The 22,127-nt window shown below is 52.7% G+C and overlaps 1 protein-coding gene across 2 annotated transcripts in view; it reads right to left on the bottom strand.

Moving 5' to 3' along the window:
• Positions 1–22,127, bottom strand: part of PALM (paralemmin) — a 73,013-nt gene that overhangs the window by 7,060 nt on the left and 43,826 nt on the right. Inside the window, exons 5-8 of one of the 2 annotated variants that reach the window (XM_084614657.1) lie at positions 10,776–10,893; positions 9,180–9,201; positions 8,268–8,330; positions 2,971–3,102 (exon numbers count right to left, since the gene is read on the bottom strand). In XM_084614657.1, coding sequence (XP_084470783.1) covers positions 2,971–3,102; positions 8,268–8,330; positions 9,180–9,201; positions 10,776–10,893 — 335 coding nt within the window. The remainder of the gene's footprint in view (positions 1–2,970; positions 3,103–8,267; positions 8,331–9,179; positions 9,202–10,775; positions 10,894–22,127) is intronic. The other variant, XM_084614658.1, reaches the window with a different exon arrangement.

Genomic DNA, 22,127 nt, shown 5'->3' with positions numbered 1-22,127 from the left:
CCAGACTCCGCTGTTTGCTGGACCCTCGACCCAATCACCAGAAACAGCGGTTGTCATCCAGCAACACTCCCAGATCAGCACTTGCTACTGTCCAGGGAATTATTCCTTGGGCAATCCACAGCAAACCCCCATCTACAGCCAGGCGAAGAGAACCGATCGCTTCTAAAGCAGTGCTTGGGATGGATCACACTGGGTACCCACAAAGGAAAAAACCTTTTAAATAGGAAACCAGTCCTAGAATTGGTCAGCTAGGATACATCCACAGGCATAATCTAGATCATCCTCAGTACAGGGATGACGACCTGGGAGATCTGTAAGAAAGAATCCCCACCCCTGAGATTAGCATACACAGCCGCTAGGTGGCTCTTATGCTCCAGACGAAGGCATTTGGGTTTGATTTCCCCAGGATGGTGATGACATGTTATCCCTAGGGAAGGTGGCTCTGCTTTTCATTACGTGGTTAGTTCGGTGCATCTTTTTCTACGTAGCCAACTACTGTCCTGAATAATGGGAGGCAGCGGAATACTGCAGCCCCCACACAGAGCATGGGATAGGCCAGGAGAGAAACCCAAAGCACCTGACCAGAGCAAACTTGGCAGCCTAAATACCAGGGGAGCCCCAAGCTCAGAGCTCCTGTCGGCACCCTGTGGACACGCTGTTACAAACCTATCTAAGCAGAACACACATCCAAGCCCAATGTGTGGAGTAGCTGTGGGCCGGCGTCGGTTACCCATGGACCGGGAAAGGTCGCAGCCCACCCTCGATAAGAGCCAGTCACGGGGACTGATGGTCACTGAAAACGGGGTTGTATTTGCCCCTTGTTTGCAAAGCGATCCCCCCAACATCTGCAGAACGCTACATGGGGTGAAGCAACCTTTAAAGGTGCCTTTGCTTGTTGCAGCCCCAACACCTCCCTGCACCCGCCGGGCGGCAACCAAGGCCACAGCTGCACTTGACCAAAAGAGTCTGAACTCATTTGGATCCCTCCCATCACACCTCAGCTGCCATGTCCAGCAACGCATGCAGCTTCTGCCACGCTGGGGCAGGTGTCCCAGCAACCGGTGCGGATTGTTGCTTTGGGAAGGGGTGAGGGGAAGGTTGCAGCAAATCACTACTGAGTTCAGATAGTTAGCACCCCACCCCCTCTCGCTATCCGCTCCCCACAGCCGTCGCTCACGGTCCCGGGAAGCGGCTGTCAGCTGGTGCGGTGGCCCAACACAAAAGCCAAAAGATAGCTGCAGTCATCAAGGCTCTTAACGAGAGCACAAGGTAACACAGACCCCAAAGCGTTTTAGGAAGTCAGGTCTTATTATCCCCCAGTTTCACACACTAGGGAAACTGAGGCACAGGGCAGGGAAAGCAACTTGCTCAAGGTCACACAAATTAAGTAGCAGAGCCAGGGACTGAACTGGACCCAGAGTCCAGCATCCAAGTCATGGCACCACACAGCCTCGACCTAAACAACGTTACCTCCCACACACATCTATGCATCAACTCTAGACTAGGTCATGCACCCTGTGCATCTTTCCTCCATTTCCTGGGGCCACCCTGGGACATGCAAGAGCTTATCGAACATCCTCCAACAAGAGAGAGAATCAGAGCAATGAAGGGCTGGAAGGGACCTCGAGAGGTCATCAAGTCAGGCCCTCTGCGCTGAGGCAGGACCAAGTAAAGCTGTACAGGGGTTCCTCCAACCTGTTCTTAAAACCTCCAATAACGGTGATTTGAGTCTCCCTTGGAAGCCTGGTCCAGAGCTTAACTCCCCTTACAGTTCGAAAGCTTTTCCTAATACCAAACCTAAATCTCCCTTGCTGACGATTAAGCCCATTGCTTCTTGTCCTATCTTCAGGGGACATGGAAAAGAACTGATCACCACCCTCTGTATACCAGCCCTTTACATATTTGAAGACCGTTATCAGATCCTCTCTCTGTCGTCTTTTCTCAAGACTAAATGTGCCCAGTTTCATGAACCTTTCCCCATAGGGCAGGTTTTCTGAACCTTTCATCATTTTTGTTGCTCTCCTCTGGACTCTCTCCAATTTGTCCACAGCTTTCCTAAAATGGGGTGCCCAGAATTGGACACAGAATTCTAAATGAAGCCTCACCAACGCCAAGGGGAGCAGGACAATCACCTCCCGTGTCCTACATCCGACACTCTGGTTAACACACCCCAGAACGATAACCGCCTTTTTCACAACAGCATCACACCGTTGACTCATATTCAGCGTGTGATCCACTAGGCCCCCTAGATCCCTTTCAGTAATACTGTCGCCTTCCCCATTGTGTAGGTGTGCATTTGATTTTTCCTTCCAAAGTGAAGCACTTTGCACTTGTCTTTGCTGAATTTCATCCTGTTGAATTCAGAGCAACTCTCCTATTTCTCAAGGTCATTTCAAATGCTAATCCTGGCCTCCAAAGTGCTTGCAACCCCTCCCACCTTGGTGTCATCTGCATATTTCATCAGCAGGCCCTCCGCTCCCTTACCCGAGGCATGAATGAAAATATTGCCTAGTGCCAGACCCAGAGCTGGCCCCTAGAGACGCCCTCCCAGTTGGACAGCAAACCATTGAGCACGCCTCTTTGAGCACAGGGTTTCAAGCACTTGTGCACCCACCTTGGTGTGGCATGATTTGTTCTGGACAAATCCATGCTGGCTGTTCCTTAGAACACTACTGTTCTCCTGGTTCGGTGCAAGCAACATCGCGCTGGGTATTGAGCGGGGACTCAGGGTGTGGTCGCTGTTAGCTGCTAACCCTGAGTAGTTGGTGCCAATGATCCACCCCAGCCAGGGCAGGGGCCCGTCTGCCAGTCCCTAGGAAAGCCGGAGAGCGGTAGACGGCAGTGACTGGTCACTGGCCCTGCCGCCGACAGTGATGCTCCTCTGGTAGTGCCTACAGTCACCTTCTCCCTTCACCTCCCTCTTGGCCTCCAGGATGCCTGGGGAGGGAGGGATGCTCTTTGGGCCCGTACCTTTCATCTCATCCTCGTACACCTTGACCCCCTGCAGGCAATGATTCTTGGGGAGCAGGGTGGTGCTGGATAGGACTTTGGTCTCGCCAGTTACTCTGTCCTTCTCCACTGTGATCTCCACTGAGTACATGGCTGGGACACAAACAGGACAGTGAGAGTTAAACCAGCCCCCGGCTCCCACCCCGCTACAAGGCTCCAGTGCTCAGAAGCAGGCAGCTAGCACGTGGGGGAGGGGGAAGGGGGCGCAAGATGGAGAGGTGCGGGTGCCACTGGGAGAGCTCGGAGCTGCTGGGTGGGGAGAGGCGGCACTGTGGGCTCCAGCAAGGAGTGCATGGCAGGCAGTCCCTAGGTCCCAAGCACTGCCTTCCCAGCAGGATGTACGTTACCTTCCAGCATCCTTAGCACCCGGCCCTCCCAGTGCTGCCGTGAGCTCCCTTACCTCTGGGGCTGTTCGGGCTCCCCTCTTGGTAGCTGATGTGATGTTGTGGGCAGAGAACGGCTTCCATTGTCACCTGTCTGTCCAGAGAGCTGAGGGATGGGTCTAGCTTGCCCCTCTCCACTGAGCAGTTGGTCAGCAGGATCAGGCCCCGCTGAGGACTCTGAGCAGGGATCTGACCCTCACTCCAGTTTTGCACATTTAGTAAAAAACCCCAATTTTCAAATTCAATTGTAGTAAGAACGGCAGGAAAGCACCTGCTCTCGGATTCTCTCAGCTGGATGCAGGAGGCAGAAGAAATTTAGGATTTGTTTTCGTCAGTCCACTGAGCTGATATGAATCAAAGACACAACGGGCTCGGCTTCTCCAGTGAACAGCTAGCCCCATGAGCCCACCTGCCCGCTGTCCTGTGCTCTGTGGCATTGCTCCCCTCTGTGCAAAGTGGGTGCAAAACACTCCCCCAGCTGGAATTCCCCACTCCCGCGGCTGGGGGCGTGTCCCCCCTGCTTTGCGCAGGGGCCCGTGACAATGCAAGGCGCAGGGTGGTGGAGAATCAGGCCCGGGGACAGATTCTCAGCTGGCATCAAATGGCGTAGCTCTGCTGGCATCTGTGCAGCGCTTCCTGGCTTTGGGCTCGTCTGATCTCCTCTGGCGCTTCGACTGCTGGATCCCCGTCGCTGGGAACACCTCGGACCCCGCTCTAGTACATTACACCTGGACCAGGAGGCCTGCTATGTCCCCTTGGCTTGGTAGCTCCTCGACAGAGCCGTGGACTCGAATGTAGCTGAGGCTTAATCCGTACTCACCTGGCTAAAGCAAATCATTTGCCACAGGAATGTAGCTTCCCTGCAGTCTCGCAGCCTCACCACTGTCATGTAACATTGCTAAGCCCCACTGCACTTCACCTGCAAACACCAGAGCTCCAGCAGAATGGCTGCATGTACCTACGGAGATCTGTACTGCCAAGCACTCCTAGCTGAGCTGGGCTGGCTTGCAAGCGGCCTTTAGTTTAGCCAGCCGGCTTTATCTAAGCAGCCAGGCTGCAGTGCTGTGTTGGGGGGTTAGACGAGCCATGCTAGGAGGCAACGTGTCCTTCCCTCTGAGCCAGCAAGCCACAAGGAGCGGGAGGCAAAGAAAGAAAGAAATCAACCCAAGGGAAAGTAAGGTGGTTTCTATCAACAGGCAACCCAAATGAGTGCAGCTGCAGCATGATTTCAAAAAATAAGAGGGTAAAAGGGTAAGGCCAGAAACAGCATCTAAGATTATATAAATAACGTTTCCGCCTGGGGCTTGGAAACCAATTGAGCTGTATGGATCGCACTTGACATTAACTGGGTTTACATGTATGTAACAAGCGTGTAGTTAACGAGTATCTCCACTTCGGAAGGCCGAGGTTCTGCGGCTGTAGCTTGGATTGTTCTTGGCATTAGCTCGACCTTACTGTGTTGTAGGACTCAAGGCGTAGCTCATCTACGCAACCGTTCGCCACGCAGCTCTGGCAAAGCAGGGCTGGGGTTGGCCCGGTAGTTACATGTGGTCGGTGCCCACTCAGTGTGAAATGGCCCCACTGGAGGCAGTTGAGAAATAGCCATGCCATCTTTATGTCTGGTCAGTGTCGGGAATCGAAATTCACAGCAATGCTTTTGGAGCTATGGCACAGCGTGAGCCTTGGAGTGGCCTGTCCTTTGCCCATCACATGGGCAGGTGCCTGTCCCCCTGCCTCTTGGAGATACAAACTCGCTGAAGTTCTGAGTTCCACCTTCCTGGCGCCCTGGGGGGGGGGTAACTGCCATATGGTAGAGACATACAACTGAAAGCTTGAGCCAATCCTGCAGGGAAGGAACTGTGGGTAGGACTTCTCATAGTTATTAGAGATGGGCTCAAAGTCTGGATACACAGTTAGGACTGGGCAAATAACTGATTTTTCGGTTTGGTGGCTGAACTGAGTAATCTCCCCAAATAATTGTTCCTAGATTGCAAGGCCAGCAGGGAGCACTGTGATTATGTAGTCTGACCAGGCCCAAGACCTGCCCCCAAACAATTCCTAGAGTGGAGCTTTCCGAAAAACCAGCCAAGCTTGATTTAATAATTGCTTCGGATTGAACCAAAATGAAAAAAGTTCAGTTTTTCTTGATGCAATAGAAAAACAAAAAACCCATTTCATTTCAGATGGAACAAACCAGTTTGGATCGACCCCAAACGAAGTTTTTTTGTTTTGCTTTTGGGGTTTTTCGAAATGTTTGTAATTTTCTTAAAAATACATTTAGGTAAATTCTGAAAGGAAACATCTCTCTGAAACAAAAACTGGAAGCATTTTGACATTTCCAATTTGGGGGGGGGGGAGGAGCAAAACTATTCACATGAAAAACGTCACCCAGCTGTATCCAGCGCCAGCGTTCCCAAAGGCTGAAGGGTTTCCGATTTAAGCCAGTCGCTAATTACTGGTAAAGAGAACCCGGTGAGCAGCATCATTTGCTGCATCTCTAGTACACACATGCACTGCAAGGCAACAGGAGGGCTGGGAAAGCCCGTTCCTCTCTCATAGGGTGGCTGACAGTTTTTGCCCCTCCATTTTTTTTAATTGAAAAATGGCATTTTTTTTAAACTGAAATTTTTGCAAAAAAAATAAAAAAAATAAAAATCAAAACTCTCTGTCTTGCACAAAATTCTCCGGGGGTGTTTTTAATGGATATTTTTAAACCTGATCATGATTGACGTTTTTCATTTACCCAAAACCTGGTTTTCAGTTAAAAAAGAAAAGCCACCAAGGTCAAGTTTTTTTGATAAACAACATATTCGGGTGACCGTTCTGAATTTTGGTGAAAAAGCACCAAAAATTTTGGGGGCAAATGGATCCCTTTCAAGCCCTGCAAAATGGAAACAGCCCCAACACTTTGAATTTTCTGTGTGTGGAACTGTGTCTTCATTTCCTGAGTCAACCATCTTCCCAGGGGACATCACAGATCCACCTCCACTAGAGAACAGAACGAGACTACCGGCTCAGATCCGCATAGGTCTCATGACACCAAACTCCCATTGATTTCAATGGAAGTTCGGCACCTCCTCACCTTTGAGGGTCTGGGCCACAGAACCTGCTCCCGCTGTTCCTTTGGGCTTGGTTTGGTTCAGTCAGACCCACCTGCGGAGCTCACCTTTGCTACGTGACAATACAGCACAGCTTGGAAAAGTGTGGGGTCTGCTTTAGGAGAGTGGGACAGGGTGAGCTGGCCCTTTAAAAGGTTGGGGCTCAGCCTGGCCTCTGCCAGGTGTAACCACCATCCCCAGGTGACAGGAACGGGGGGCAGGGGATCAGGTGATGGGAGCAGGGGACTTAGAACTAGGTCTGCTGGAAGATCTAAGTGGCAGCCCGAGTGGGGGGGGGGGAGGGAGTCCTAGGATAGGCCCAAAGGAACTGGAGGGCTGGATGAGCTACTGGGGAGAGGGCCTGGGGAGGGAGCCGGCTGGGACAAGGGCAGGTGACAGCTCTCCAGAGCTCCCAGGCAGGAGGCCTCAAAGAGATCCCTGCAGGGAGCAGGAGCCTGCTGGATAAGGGGCCCCAGCGAGGCAAAGCCCTCATAAAGGTCTGTGGACCTGGAGGGAGGGGAAACTGAGGCAGAGCCTGCTTTGGGTTTTGAGCAGCACAGTCCTTAGAGACTGAAATGCCCTAATAGGGCCACAGTCCTGCCAGGTGCTGAGCAGGGGCATCATGTGCTATTGGGCAAGGGGGGGCAATTTGCGAGACCTGGGTTTGCCCCTCCCCCAACTTTTCATAGGTCTATAGGCTCCATTCTGTCTTCCACTCCCCCTCCCAGAATGACAGTCACAGATAATGGCCTATATGCCGATACAGTTTTGCCCCTTGACTCCCCTGAATTTTTCTGAAATGACACCCCTGGGGCGGAGTCCCCTCAGCCTCTGTTGACCTCAAAGGGAGCCAGCACGTCATGGGCCGGGGCCCATGATCACCTAGTCTATAGCCATGCAAAGGCAGAGGCCAAAGGTGCAATGCACAGGGTGTGTGTATGTGTCCCCACAGATTGGTCCCTGCAGGATTGGATACAAGAGGCTGGATTGGCAGCTACACTAGATCTTGTATAAAACTCAAGAAGCCACAACAAGAGGGACTGAATCAAATAAAGATTCAGCCAGCCAACTGGCTTTGATTGGCAAGGTTATGCGTGGAAGGTAACTCTCCCCGGCAACTCAAGTGCCACACCAAATACAGAGCCAGGAAACGGGCTAAGAGGGAAACTCCTCCAGCACATCCTTAACGCACGGGGCTGTGTACTTAGCACTGCATCGGGCGACCCCGTGTCTCATGTTAGATGTGTGTGACTCGCGTTTCCCTGGGGCACAGCCCTTTGGATGCGCCAGACGCTGGGTACCCAGCTCGGGAAGATCCAAGTGCTGACTTCCTGGTACAAGGCGGATTTCAGCCTGCCCCTAATAGGATGTGTCTGGTATCAGGGGGCTTTGCATGCCGTTCCCCCGGGGAACGGTTCCACGTGCAGAGCGTACGACTTGTATTGAAGGACCATCACATTAATGGATATCTGCGAGTCTAACCCCGAGTGATGGATACCAATAACCTCAACCCACCTAGCTGAAAACTCCGACCCCACCCTGCACATTCCTAACCCGAACCCTATTCCTGACCCCCGTGCCGTACACCCCTGTCCCCAACTCACGCTGATAGACACCTGCAGCCCTGGTCTGAGATCTACAGCTTTGCTGCGATTTTCTCTTCCAAGACAAAACAACCCTGGTGAAGCCCCACGGCATCCTGCCCCCACCCAGCGCTAAGTACCATGGGGCAGCAGGACTCGAGCATCCTCCCTGGGACAAGAGGCGACGTACATACCTGCCTTCATCATGTCAGTGGCCTCCACCAACTTCAAGGGGCTGTTGGAGATCTTCTGCTCCGCTTTGGGGAAGAAGAAGAAAAGCAATTGACTTCCCAAGCTGGAAATTTCTCTATCCAGGTGACCTGCCATAGCAGGGGACACGCCCTGTTCCCACCATGCCCTGCTCCCAGCCATGCCCCATAACGTCCACCACAACAGGGGACGTGCCAGGACTGTTCCACGGGTGCTCATAGCGACCGCTGCATGCGCCGGGCTTGCAACAGTAACGATCATCCAGCTCGCCTCTTTGACCCCGCGCCCCGGGGAGCTGGGGGGAGGCCCTTTCCACCACCTGGGAGGCTGCTGCCCCCTGCAAATGGGCTTTCGTGCCTTAGGTTAGCTCCTAGTTCACTCTGCAGAAAGCGGGCGCAGTCGGAGAAGGCTGATAGCTGTTGCCCCTGGGCTTAATGGAGAGAGGAGAAGGGGGTTTTGAAAGGGGATGCTGGAGGAAAGGAAGGGGTTGGTAAGGTGGGTGACTCCAGCAACCCACCCTGAGCTGTGGCTGGGGGCATTTCCAGGGCTGGGATGGCGCTGGGTGGCACCCAAGCAAAGGGGAATCTACTGACTGAAGGAGCCATTCCTGCTCCTGGGGATCCACTCCCTGCAGAGCGAGGCGACTGGGAGCTCAGCACTGACTGGCATCCAGCGGCCAAGCCTGTCCGAGTGCTGCCCAGCCGTGCAGCGTGACCACGGACTGCGAGGCCAGGGCACGGCCCAGCAGAAGGCATCTCGTTCTGCTTCTCCTGCCTAGAAAGCCCACCACTCCGAGCAGGAGCGCTGGGGAGCTCGCTCTTAAATGAGGGGAGCATGGGTTGTGCCCACGAAGGAAGGAAAGTTAGATCCCATGGATGAGACAGGAGAGAACCCACCTTTAGCTGTGCCCAGCGGAGTCTGCAAGACAGAACACGGAGAGGTTACAGGAAGCACTGCTAACTCCGAGCCCTCCTACGGCACCCAAGGCCTCCACACAGCCAAGCATGCATTAGCTAATCCAACCAGGAGAACAGCAAATGGCTCCCCTGCTCGCTGCTGCAGGCTTGCCTGCCAGCGCAGCGCATCGGGGACGTCTCATTCTAACCATGTGGCTTGAGACTCGTTAGCTCAAATCACAGGACGTGGGGTCTGTGCAAGCAGAGACAATGGAGCGCCCAGAATCAGCGCACTTCGAATGGGGAATACGGTGCGGAACTGGCCAGCGTGTACGTGCACGGATGGGATCGGGGCCGTTCAGCTGCTGTGTCATAGACCCTTTAGGGCTAACGGCAGCGAGTCCCCTTTAGATTGAGTCCTTGTCCTTCACCTGGGGGTCGAGCTTCCCAGCCAGGCGGTGAATGGGTTTGCAGAACTCAGTCATGCGGATTCCAGCTTCTTTCCAGCATTCTCGGTCTTCATCAGCACAATTATTTCCACCCAGTGACAAACACCAGCCAACCATCGGCCTCTTAATTCCCCGCGAAGCCCCACATCCCCATAAACCGGGCTGGGCGTGCGGAGGGCCCTGAGTATCCACTCTGATCCAGCAGGGGGCGTGGCTGAGCACAGCCGCTGACGACAGCTGCCCCGCCCCCCCCAGCAAACAACCGTCTGCTCCCCTGCCAGGCTGGGCCACGCGGCTGATTAACCGCACAAACGGGCAGCTCGCCAGCGTGCCTTGGCCTTGCTGAGCTCTGCGATGGCAAGGCGGGGGCGCACCGGGCAGGGCTGTGGGGCTGGCCCGAGCGCAGTGGCTGAGGCGCGAGGATTTTCTCGGGGGGCGGATGTGGGCTGGGGGCAAAGCTCTGCCCTGGGGACAACAGGGGCTTGATTTTCAGGGGAAGAGGCGCTGGTTGTCGCCGGTTTCGATCGCACCTGTTAATAAAGCCACGCAGCACGGTATACTCTATGCCCGAGTCACCCCTGCCTCGCTTCTGTGTCACGGCTTGCACCGGTGCACGTGCAAAATACTCCTGAGCGGAACCGCCCCCAAGCCCTGCGCCGAGTGGATACCCAATGCTGCCCCTCCGATCTGGCGGCATTTTACCTGCAGGCAGCCGCGAAACCGGGGCCTCGTGTGCGGGGTGCAGACATTTCTGACAGCAGCTCGGGCAGCCGCCGTTACACGCACGCGCCACGCGACGGCAGAGGAACCGATTCCAGGCCCGTTTCCCCGAAGGCCTGGACTCGAGGCCATTTGGTGCATTACAGCAACGGAAGCCCTGCCCTGGGCAAGGGTGGCTGAGGGTAAACGGAGGCAGCTGGTTCTGTCCCTGCTGCCCCTTCACAGCTGTCTCAAGGGAATAGCCAGAGATGCTTTCGCGGGGCATCCCTTTAACCCCCCCCCAACCCCTCCATGACAACCTGTGCACGGAGATACCGTTGCGATTCTGGGCTCCACGGTACTCTAGGGGGTTAATGGCATTGACCTCTTTAAGGGAAGGTTTTGAGGCCAGCCAGGGCTAAGCTTCCCCTTCTCCCCCTCTCCTGACCTTCTGTGCGTTTGCTGCTTTCTCCTCCTTTGCTGTCACTGCTGCCTCCTTCCCCAGCTTCTCCTTGGTGGAAGGCGCCGAGTCCCCGTTCTCCAGAATCTCCAGCTCCTTCTCTAACCTGGAAGACAGAGTGAGGGTGCTGAGCAGCGTGGGGTGGGAGGGGGCAGCAGGTGCTTTCCCTCCACCGCCCCCAGTGTCAGCCCAACTAGTCACAAAGGAGCCAAGTACAAGAGAGACCCCCGGGGAACCTGAGGGCAAAATGCTTGGTTATGTTATCCAGGCCAAGATCAGCCCCCCCACCCGCACAGGTCCCGCCCCACCAGCTTGTCCTGGGAGCAAAGGGAGGTGGAAGGACAGAACCAAAGAGATCACAATTAAACCTCCCGAATCCCAGCCCCCTCTGCTCCACCCACTAGACCCCACCTGCACCCAGCACTGGGGATAGAAGCCAGGAGTTCTGGCTCCCAGCCCCCTCGGTTCTACCCACTAGACCCCACCAGCACCTAGCACTGGGGATAGAAGCCAGGAGTTCTGGCTCCCAGCCCCCTCTGCTCTACCTACTAGATCCCACTGCCTTCTCAGAGCTCCCAACATACACTTCGATCTTGACCTACAGCACCCTTGCTCTTCCCTCGAGTGCCCACAATGCCCTGTCACTGTACCCCCGTCCCACCGAGGCCTGATTCTGATCTCATTCATGGCCTGAGCCAAAGCTTATTGAAGCCAAGGGGAGCCCTTTCGTTGGTTTTCAATGGGGCCCCTACTCTGTTGCAAACCAGCTGTAATTCATGGAAACCAAAGGACGAATGCTCATGGAAATGCAAGGAGAATCAGGCTCAGGATATGAAGCAGAGGGCACCAATCTTGCCCATCTGACGACTGTATGACGCAGCCAGAGCTCAGCCAACCCCAAACCTGCCTCCACCCACAGATTTAAACCGACCCACCCAGGTTTTGTTGTTGCTAATTTCCTTGGCTTCGCGCAAGGGCCTGTTTTCACCATTGCATTAACCATGCCTTGCTAAACCCCCGGTGCATGGAACAGGGCCAATTGGTACGATGCAACCCCCCGGCAAAACAGGAAGGCCTAAAGGCTGCAGGTGGGATCTAGAGCTGGCGAGCTCCTCCAATGGGCAGATTATTATTTATAAGGCCCTAAAATTCAAATGGGGCTGTGGGTGTTGGAGAGAGAGGGGTGGAAAAGACCCCACCGCCTGTTTTTAACTGGTAGAACCCAGACATGGCTGAAGGAGCTAGACAGACAGGCGGGAGTGTACGGAGACTGACAAACAGACAGGCGGGAGTGTGCGGAGACTGACAGACAGGCGGGAGTGTGCGGAGACTGACAAACAGACAGGCGGGAGTGTGCGGAGACTGACAAACAGACAGGCGGGAGTGTACAGAGACTGAGAAACAGACAGACGGGAGTGTGCGGAGACTGACAAACAGACAGACGGGAGTGTGCGGAGACTGACAAACAGACAGGCGGGAGTGTGCGGAGACTGACAAACAGACAGGCGGGAGTGTGCGGAGACTGACAAACAGGCAGGCGGGAGTGTGCGGAGACTGACAAACAGACAGGCGGGAGTGTGCGGAGACTGACAAACAGGCAGGCGGGAGTGTGCGGAGACTGACAAACAGACAGGCGGGAGTGTGCGGAGACCATCGGATCGATGTTTCATGGGCCAGACACTCAACTGGTGTAACCCAAATACTCGGTATAACTAGGTCCACTGAAGTCAGTGGACCCGTGCCGATTTACACCACCTGAGGATATGGCTCTCCACGGTGTCATTTTGCAAAGCAAATTCCCCAAGGGAGAGACTCCCATCCAACTCCTTAAATCCTCGAAGGGGGGCATCATCTCCTGCCCCCTCCACTCCAGCCACAATGTCCCACTTCTCCTACAACTACCTCTGCGACTTCTTCCCCACCATTCCCACGGCACGGAGCACCCTCCTAGCTCTGGACCGCCAAGCCACCCCTCTCCGTCCTCAGTCAGATTATTCCCCAGGCTCTGTTCCTGCCACGTTGCCCGCAGGGAGTGAATCAATAAAGGAGCGAGCACAAGGCCTAGGTGCCATTTAAGTTCTATTTCGAGGGCTTCTGTGGTGCCTACCCCTTTCCGCCGGCGCTCCCAGTTCACCTGTGCCCCTTGAAGCCGATGGGATCTAAGCATGTGCTGAAGGCCTGGCTGAATCAGGGCCCTTACGTGACAACCAATGAGAAACCCCCACGTTCATTTTATGGTGCAGCGGTGGCCATCCTGGCCAACGTCAGGGTCTGAACTGGGGGTCTCCGGAGCTCGCCACACGAATTCTGCCGCTTGAGCTAAAAAGCTTGGTTCTAAGAGCTGTGACAGACCCATATCCTCTGTGGGTCAGGCGCAGGGAGGGACAGTGACACACACCAGCCAGTGGGTAACAACGGCAATTTAAGTATCCAGTGGCGAGGATCGGAGGGCCTGACTTTCAGAGGAGCCGAATCCGCCCTCATTTCCATTGACTTCAGCAGCAGCTGCTGGCGCTCAGCAGTCCTGAACGGCAAGAGACAGTGGCACGGCTGTTGATTGCACTTGTTTCCCTTCAGGATTTCACCAGGTCCACGAGCTTTTCACTCCCTGCACCGAATGTTTATAACAGCTAGGGGAGGACAACAGCCACCGACAAATCAGAGCTACCCGTGCAAAGCCTTGAACTAATGAGCCAACAATGCACGACCCTTTCCAAGGCAGGACGTTGGCTGTGGATGGAAGAAGGCAAAAGGAGCTGCAGATTTCCTGTCCACATGCCACATGCTCTCTGCCAATACCCAGGGCTCTGAGAGTGGACTCTCTAGTCCATTGGGCTGTGTTAAGGAAAAGTTAGCACATGTGACTACATTTTGGTTTGGGGCCCACCATTGTTTAAATGCCAGCACATCATATACCAGGAGGAGTGATCCTTAGATACTGAATCCCTGTAAAATTCCTCCTCCTTGTCTCCAGCCTGCCTTGACTCCCAGTATCTGGTTTTTGTCAGTCTCTAACTCCCTGTCTCTTCGCCTTGATGTGAGGCCTCCCATCCTAATAATAAAGGTTACTGATGCATGGCTTTAGGACCATGCTGTGAAATTAACATACTGGTATAGCACGAGAAATGCACCAAGCAGGGATAGGTGGTAGATAAGACAAGGGTTTATATATTGGCTAAGGTTTCCGATGCACGAGGGCAACATGCTTTGCTAAAAAGTATATAACCTTTGTATAATCTGTATTCAGGGTCCCCTCCTGGCTAGCAGGGGGGCACCACGCTCGATAGTGTCTTTTGGGAACTCTGCCGTTGTGGACTTTGTTTATGTGCCTCAGCCTAGATTCAAACTGTGTGTGTCCTATCAGGTATAATTCGCAGCATTGGTGTGTGTGTCCTACCAGGTGTAATTCGCAGCAGTTGTGTGCGTGTCCTACCAGGTGTAATTCGTAACAGCTGGCAGCACCCAAGATTGTTTTTTAAGTGGCTAGTGATTTGGGGTGTTTCCATTTCTGGAGACCCAACCGAAGCACCTTCAATGGCCGGGATTTTCAGAGTGGCTCAGGGGCTTGGCCCTTTCTGAAGATCAGGCTAGAGACTTCGGAATCCATGTTGGAGCAGAGATGCATACATTTGGGAGTGGATTGTGTACAATGCTGAACTTTAGCTACGATCTGCCAAAAGGATCCCAGGCAGGCGAACCCTTCTTTCTGCTGACCCACTGTGGATGGATCTGTCCACACGGATGCCTTTGCAGCATCGGGGCCCTTGGTCACCGCATCCTGTGGGCCACTTATTTCAAGGCTTTGCACCTCACCATACTTACCATTCACACAGCGCTGCCACCGGGACAACAGCATCTCCTGCTGCTTATAAAAAAAAAGGACAAAAATACCATCCCGGTTTGGAAAAGGGTCACCCTAGTCTGGGCTGCTCAGCGACATCTGGCTGCGGGAGCTCAGTGGGATCGAGAGCGTGCAGGAGGAGGGAAGTTATGGAGCTGGTAGGAGAAAGGGGAAGGGGCAGGATGGGTAGAGGGTGACGTGTCAGAACCAGGACAATCCCTGCTGCAGTTTTTTTGTGCGAGGTGACTGTTTGCTGGGGCTTACAGCATAGGAGTGAGGATCAGACTCCTGGGTTCTAGCCCCAGCTTGGGAAGCGGAGTGCGGTCTAGTGGTCAGAGTAGAGGAACAGGAGTCAAGACACCTGGGTTCTAGTCTTAACTCTGGGAGGGGGAGTGTAGTCAAGTGAGTCGAGCAGGCAACTGGGTCTCAGGATACACAGCGTGGATTCCTGGCTCCATACGTGGCCTTGGACAAGTCACGTCACTGCTCTGTGCCTCAGTTTACCTACCAGTAAATAGAGATACCTACCGCACAGGGGAGCTGTGCGCTAATCCATTAGCTGCAAATCCCTTGGTCACCCTCTGACCATAGGTGTTTCAGGAAAGACGAAATGCTAGCATCACTGAGAATTTCATTTTTCAATGGAAAATGCCGAAGCAGTGGAATTACACTGGGTAGCATTAACCAGTGCTCGCACTTGGTCTCTCCCTAAGCCCCTGCGGTCAGAGGATTCCCGAGTGTTTGCCGCAGTTTTGCCTTTTTAGCACCAAACAACTTAGCGTCAAACCCCATTTTCCCCTCCCTTCTCTACAGATGGTTGAATCATAATCAGGAAAATAAGGCAGCCGTTTACAGAGCTGGCCCGACGACAAAAAACCATTTATTGCGGGAAGATCATTCATCTACCTTAAAAGGCTGAAATTTGGCAGCTACAGAATCTGATCAATTCTGGTGACAGTACGAGGGCTGCACAGAGTAGAAGAAAATGTAGCTTCGGACAAAAACCATTCACTGGAACTTTAAAGAGCATAAAATCATTGGGGCAGGGACTGTGTTTGTACAGCGCCTAGCACCCTGGGTCCATGATGGCAGCTCCTAGGTATTCCTGCAATAGAAATAAATACCTAGCTCTTATAGAGCGCTTTTCAGGAGATCTCCAAGCATTTGACCATCTTTAATGTATTCCTCCTCACAGCACCCCTGTCAGGCAGGGCAGGGCTTTAATCCCCACTGGACAGATGGGGAATAAGGCACACAGAGGCTAAGTGTCTTGCCCTAAGTCACAGAGGCAGTTGAACCAGGTCTCAAGTTCTAGGCTAATGACCTGACCACTGGACCATCGATTGAGTTGAGGATTTTATAACTCCTGAGCTTGGCTCGCCTCTCTGTTACACCACTTCTGCAAGGATAACTCAACAGATCACAGATAACTGTTCTTGTTATCTGTATAAAACAGCACATGGAGGCCACAGCCAGACCAGGACACCATCGTGCCAGGCGCCGTACAAACAAGGCGGCATACACTCATAGATCATAAGGCTAGAAGGGACCTCTCCCGTCATCCAGCCTGAACCCCTGCACAGCACTGGCCAGAGAACGTCCCTGGGCTAATTCCTGTTTGAACTCAAAGTTAAACCTGGCAAAATTAACTCGAGTGTTGCCCCAGTTCGATCCTGTCCACACGCAAAGCCCCTTAACTTGAGGTTGGGGGTGCGTCTAGCTCAAGTTGGCTGGCCCACCAGGGGATCTAGGCGACAGCTGGCGTAAGCATAACTCGTCCGCCGCGAACACGACCACTCTGTGTAGCTAGTGTAATTTTGCAGTGTGGATGCTCTCACTTGAGCGAGGCTATAGCTCAAGTTAACTCTGCAGTGACGGGCCCACACCTCCTAAGAGAAAATCCCTGCACTGAGAGCTTACAGTCTGAACAGGCAAAGGGTGGGAGAAAGGGAGTTTCATTAGCCACATTTTACAGAGGGAGAAACCAACACAGCCAACCCCAAATGTTCAGAACTCCTGAGTTAAGTCCCCGAAACTCAGGAAACCGGCTTAAAAATGAGGAGGTTTTTAAAAACGCCCCAGGATTCTTTTGTTTGCCTTATTCGCTTTTGAACCTTGCCGGGGTCACAAGGGCTAGAACGGTAGGGGTTCGTCTACACAGCCATCGGCGGTGGGGCTGCAGTGTGGGTCAGCATGCCCATGTGACTAGCTGTGAAGATGGGGCCGCGTGGGCTGTACAAGCCCATCCAGAACTCTGGATACATACTCACGTCCCTCCCCTCTTGCAGGGTCCCAGCGCTCAGACTCCAGCCCACATCCAAACATCTACACCATAATTTTACAGCCCTGCAGCTCAAGCCCCGTGAGCTTGAGTCAGCGGAAGTGGGCCAGCCATGGGTATTTCATTGCAGGGTAGACACACCTGTAAGCCCAGGGTTCAGACTCAGGCTCATGCCAACCCCCCTTCTATCAATACACAAATCGTGCTAACCCAGGGCTCAAATCCAGGCTCCCATGGGGTGGAGGGTCTGAGTGCCTCAGTCAAGCCAGAACCCAGAGTTCAAGGCCTATTGCCTTGCAGTGTAGATGCAGCCCCACTGGACTGGTACTCTGGGAATCTGCCAGAAGTATCCAACAATCCCATGGGTCGACATTCTCAGTCTTCTGGACAGTCAAATTTGGTGGATAATAATGTTTTCCAACACTGCACCATGAACAAAGTGCGAGAATGGCCACATTTTGGGAGGGCACTAGGAAGTCTGGGATATGGGTGGTTGGATTTGGGCCTGCATAAGGCAGCACAGAGGCTGGATCCCGGGGTTTAATAATTCCTAACCTGGGATTACAAATGAGTGTAAACACTAAGCCCTCAGTTCACAAAGCCGGGATCTGCTCATTCGAGTTCTACTAACCCTGGGCTTACATTACAATGTAGACATACCCTAAGGGACTTGGCCAAGGTCGCACACTGAGTTGGTGGCAGAGTTGAGAATTAACCCAGATCTCCTGCGTCCCTTTCCAGTGCTTTCCCGCTCCTTACTCACAGATGAAAATATACCCGGTGTAAATGTGATGAAACGGAACCGCTCCGGGACTCCCCTACTTTTGCAAAGCACTGAGCCAGACATGAAAATGTTTAAAACAAGCATCAGTTTTGCAAACAGCTCCTTGGGGAGGCTTGGAATATCCCAGCCTGCAGCAACTGTCTCCTGATCACAAAAGCATCGCGTGGTGAAAACTAGGAAATGAAACCAACGAGACTAGTTTTGCTACCTGCGTGAAATGCAAAAGAACAAAAACAAAAACAAAAAATCCTCCATAAACAAACAGTATCAGCAGTGAGAATGAAATCAGATTTTTAAAACTGCAGAATTGTTATGCTCAAGCATTCAAGAATCAGGAGTCCAGCCCCATAAAAATCACAATATTGGCTTAAAAATGAGATAATAATATAGCTTGGGTATTTGCTTTCTGGTTTTGGAGCCTTTAAGTCACACACAGGTCATTAATGGCTTTTAGCCAGGATGGGTAAGGAATGGTGTCTCTAGCCTCTGTTTGTCAGAGGGTGGAGATGGATGGCAGGAGAGAGATCACTTTATCATTACCGGTTAGGTTCACTCCCTCTGGGGCACCTGGCATTGGCCACTGTCAGCAGACAGGATACTGGGCTGGATGGAGCTTTAGTCTCACCCAGTATGGTCATTCTTATGTTCATGCTTTCAAACTTTTCTCTGCAACCGTGAAGGTCAGAAACTTTTTAAAAATAAAAGCCAAGATTTTTCTACATTCACATGACTCTGGGAGCTGGCAATTTAAGAAAAGCTCCAAACATCATGAGACTCGCGATAAAATTAAATTAAAATTAGATCGCAAGAGTTGGCAAAGTGGACGTGGGGCAAATGTAATCCTTGTTACAACTGAGCAGCCTCACTGAAACCAACGTGGTGCAAGGTTTCGATCCCAAAACAATCAAAGTGAATACAAAGACTCTCATTGACATCCACAGGCTTTGGATCAGACTAAAATCATGTTCCTTGGGTTTCCGGGGTTATTAGTCAGCTGAAATATTTGTTATGTTATTAGGTGAATGAAATATTTCAATTTTTGCTGAGCTTTTTGCCCCCAAAAGCTTCACAATTTCTCATAAAAACCTGTCCTCATTTCCCAACTGGTTGTGGTTATTAGCCATTCAGGCAGGGAATTTTTAACCAAAGAGGCCTCGTTCTGACCTCACTTCTGCTGGTATGGAACCAGGGTGTCAGTGAACTTCCTCCAGATTTGTACTTATAGCTGAGATCACCATCCGGACTGGACATTCACAATTTTTATTTTGACAGTGTCCCCTTCAGCGGATTTTTATTTTGGTCTCCTGTTTGTAAAGCGTCCTTCCCCGCTCTGGTCTCTGAAAAATCCATTGTGCCATTAAACAGGCACAATGGCCTCTTTGGATCTGACCTATATCTGCACTGATTCTCTGTAATTAATGGCCAGCATGACAGAGAGGGAGTAATTTACTGCATTCTGGCTGCTGGGATACCTCTCCTAGCAAGGCTTCTTTGCTGCTGGCTTTTTCTTTCTGCTCTTTGGCAGCTGAATGAACAAGAAGGAGGTTAGTGGGAGAGGGTAAAAGTCTCTCGTTTTTCCTTCTAACTCATCGGAGTCTCCTAAGATATATGACTGCAAAGCCAGCACTCCAGATCTGGTTGCTGCCGTGGTTCAATATCCACTGGAAGGCTAAATAGCAGTCCGACTCCTTCCCGACTAGCCAGCCAATGCCACCTACCAAATAACAATAAATATCTGATACCACGTGCGCACTGCTATGTACAGGAGACAAATCCCAGATCACAGCGGTCTGAAAACAGCCACGTGAGGGAATCCATATCTTCCTCCCCAGAAATCAGTGCCATCTAGGCCATTAGCCAATCACATTGCATACATGCTTAAGTGTACTCTGATTGGTGACAGAGTTCTAACGAGTCTGAAAGTGACCGCCCCAATCCCCGAGACCTCTTAAAGGGTCATCTAGTCTGACCCCCCTGCCAAAATGCTGGATTTGTTGTGTCTAACCCATCCAAGGCAGATGGTTGTCCAGCCGCCTTTAGAAAGCCCCCAGTGGAGGAGCTTTCACAGCCTCCCGAGGCATCAGTTCCATCGTCCTACTGTTCTTACAGCCAGGAAGTTTTTCCTGAGATTTAATCTAAATCTGCTGTGCTGTCGTTTGAACCCCTGGCCTCTTGCCCTGCCCTCTCTGGCAAGAGAGAACAACTTTTCTCCATCTTTTTTATGGCAGCCTTTCAACTATTTGAAGACCGCGCTCATGTCCCCGCTTAATCTCCGAATTGCGAAGGGGAAACGGTTGCACTTTTTGCAATAGGCGAGACTTCCCACTGCTTCTAACGAGGACCTTGAGCACGTATGTAACAATGCACAGACTGGGTTCACTTCTGCTCTCGGTCACATCCCATTGAAACTGCAGGGTGGATTGGTGCTCGCTGTGAAATGCGGAGTCCAATTTGTCTGTGGATGGTGGTGCAGCCATGCAAGAAGCAGCTGTGACTGGCCTCCTTGGGGGCGTCCCCTTTGTCATCCGTGGAGGGGAAGGGAAAGGCAGAGCCCAGGTGGTGAGGGGACAGGCGTTCGGCTCTGATCAATTTCAGGAACACAGATCAGCTGAGACGGTATAAACCCACTTTGTCCCTGAGACTGAGAAAGCAAAATGGGTCTAGACGGATGCGAGACATAGACTCTTAGGAGCTACGAGCTAGAGATGGGAAAGGCCCAGCTAATGTACCCCTCCCTCCCGCAGCCAACATTAGGATCATCCCTCCACTGTATATTGTCATGGAGCTTTGTCCATGGCACCAAGTGCTCCTTGCCCCTCAGCCCTGAGTTTGTGTGTCTAGCTGGGAAGCTTTCGGCAGCCTCCAGCAACATGAAAAGCACAAATGCCATTAGGGAGAGAGCTGGGGGAGCGAATCCATCTGTGTCGAGGCATACCGCCCCGGGGGCAGCATTACAGTGTCACAGGTTCCTGACAAATTCAATTTCCCTCCTTTCCCCCTCCCAGTCTCGATTGGATTTTCACTTTAAATAATGTCGTCTCCTAATTGCCGCTGATGGCTGCTCGAGGGTTCTGGGCGCGTGACTGTCGGCCTCTCCCCACAAGGACAAAGCAAGTGCGCTCTGAAATCCCCTCTGCATGAGGAGAAAATTACAGGGGGAAAACCAAACTGCTTGGCCTTTGAACCGGGAGGGAAATTAGCACTTAAGAAACGGAGGGGACGAACTAACAGTACTGGCTGGAGATGGCCAGTGTTAGCAAGGCCAGATGTCATACAACCGTCTCCACTGCAGATCAGTCCTGACCCATCGCCCCTGGCTCTTCCAACCCCAGACACTCTACATCCAGCTCTGCCGATGCCCCTCCATGATCCCAATCCGTCACCGGCTGCTATTCCAAACCCCGGCTCATTTTGGTGCGGGGAGGGAGTCATACATCAACAATACCTCAGGGGAGGGGAAGTTTGGATGAGTTTCCCACATAGCCGAATGGGAGTCCAAACTGCAACTCCTCCGAGGCACCGGGGCAGCATTTTGAAATTTCCTGCAGAAACTTTTTGGGAAAATCCCATTTACTTGAACTCCCTGATTTCCAGCCAAAAACAGATTAGATGGAAAATTTCCCACCGGCCCTAGCTGCCAGCACACCATAGTCAGAAGGTCAAGGCTGCTGGACGGGTTGCGGGAGGCTTTAAAGTGACAGAGGAGGAGGACGGCTCTGGAAAAAAACCTCAGGACTTAGAAAGGGATGCAGAGCCAACAGAGTCCCCGGTGCCCCGCTCTGCAGCCCAGCTATGGAGCTGTGACTCTGCCCCGGATGCACGGACAGTGACTTCGCTCCACACGGCGTGGGGAGAGGACGGGAAAAGTGCCTCTGTCAGCAGCTCCTGGACGGAGGGAGCTTGGAATGCTCCCCGTGTGGGAACGGGGAGCTCAAGCCCGTTGTATTTCCTGGCAACACCCAGCCGGCTGGATGCGCCTGAAGAAGTTGAGCTGCCCCTCCTACATAATCCTTCACTCCCCTCCATCCTATTCCCCGCCAAAGCCCCCCACCGCTATGCACAGCTCTCCCCCTGACACCCGGCCCCAGGTACAGCAGAGCGGGAGACACTCCAGGACTGGAGAAGCCAAAATAGCACGAGGTGTCTTCAGGGCTTCAACATGAACTCGCTGCTAGCAGGAGTACGAATCCGGCGGTCCTCGCTCAGGCAACATGCCCAGTGATTGCCACAGGGGCTTTGCTTGCCAAAGGTCTGAGTCAAGAGCTCAGGATTTAGCCCCACTTATAAGAATAGCTTATATTTACCACCTCTTATGAGAGAATCTCAAAGCTCTACGTACAAACCACACGGTGAGGTAGGGATGGACCGACGGAGAATCAGACGGAGAATCAGGGAGATTAGATGACTTGCCCAAGGTCACACAAATAAAATCAG

The sequence above is a fragment of the Lepidochelys olivacea genome, assembly GCF_965140295.1.
Source record: "Lepidochelys olivacea isolate rLepOli2 genome assembly, chromosome: 25".
Taxonomy (NCBI): domain Eukaryota; kingdom Metazoa; phylum Chordata; order Testudines; family Cheloniidae; genus Lepidochelys; species Lepidochelys olivacea.
The sequence above is the reverse complement of the archived record's forward strand: the minus strand, read 5'-3'. Positions and strand labels throughout refer to the sequence as shown.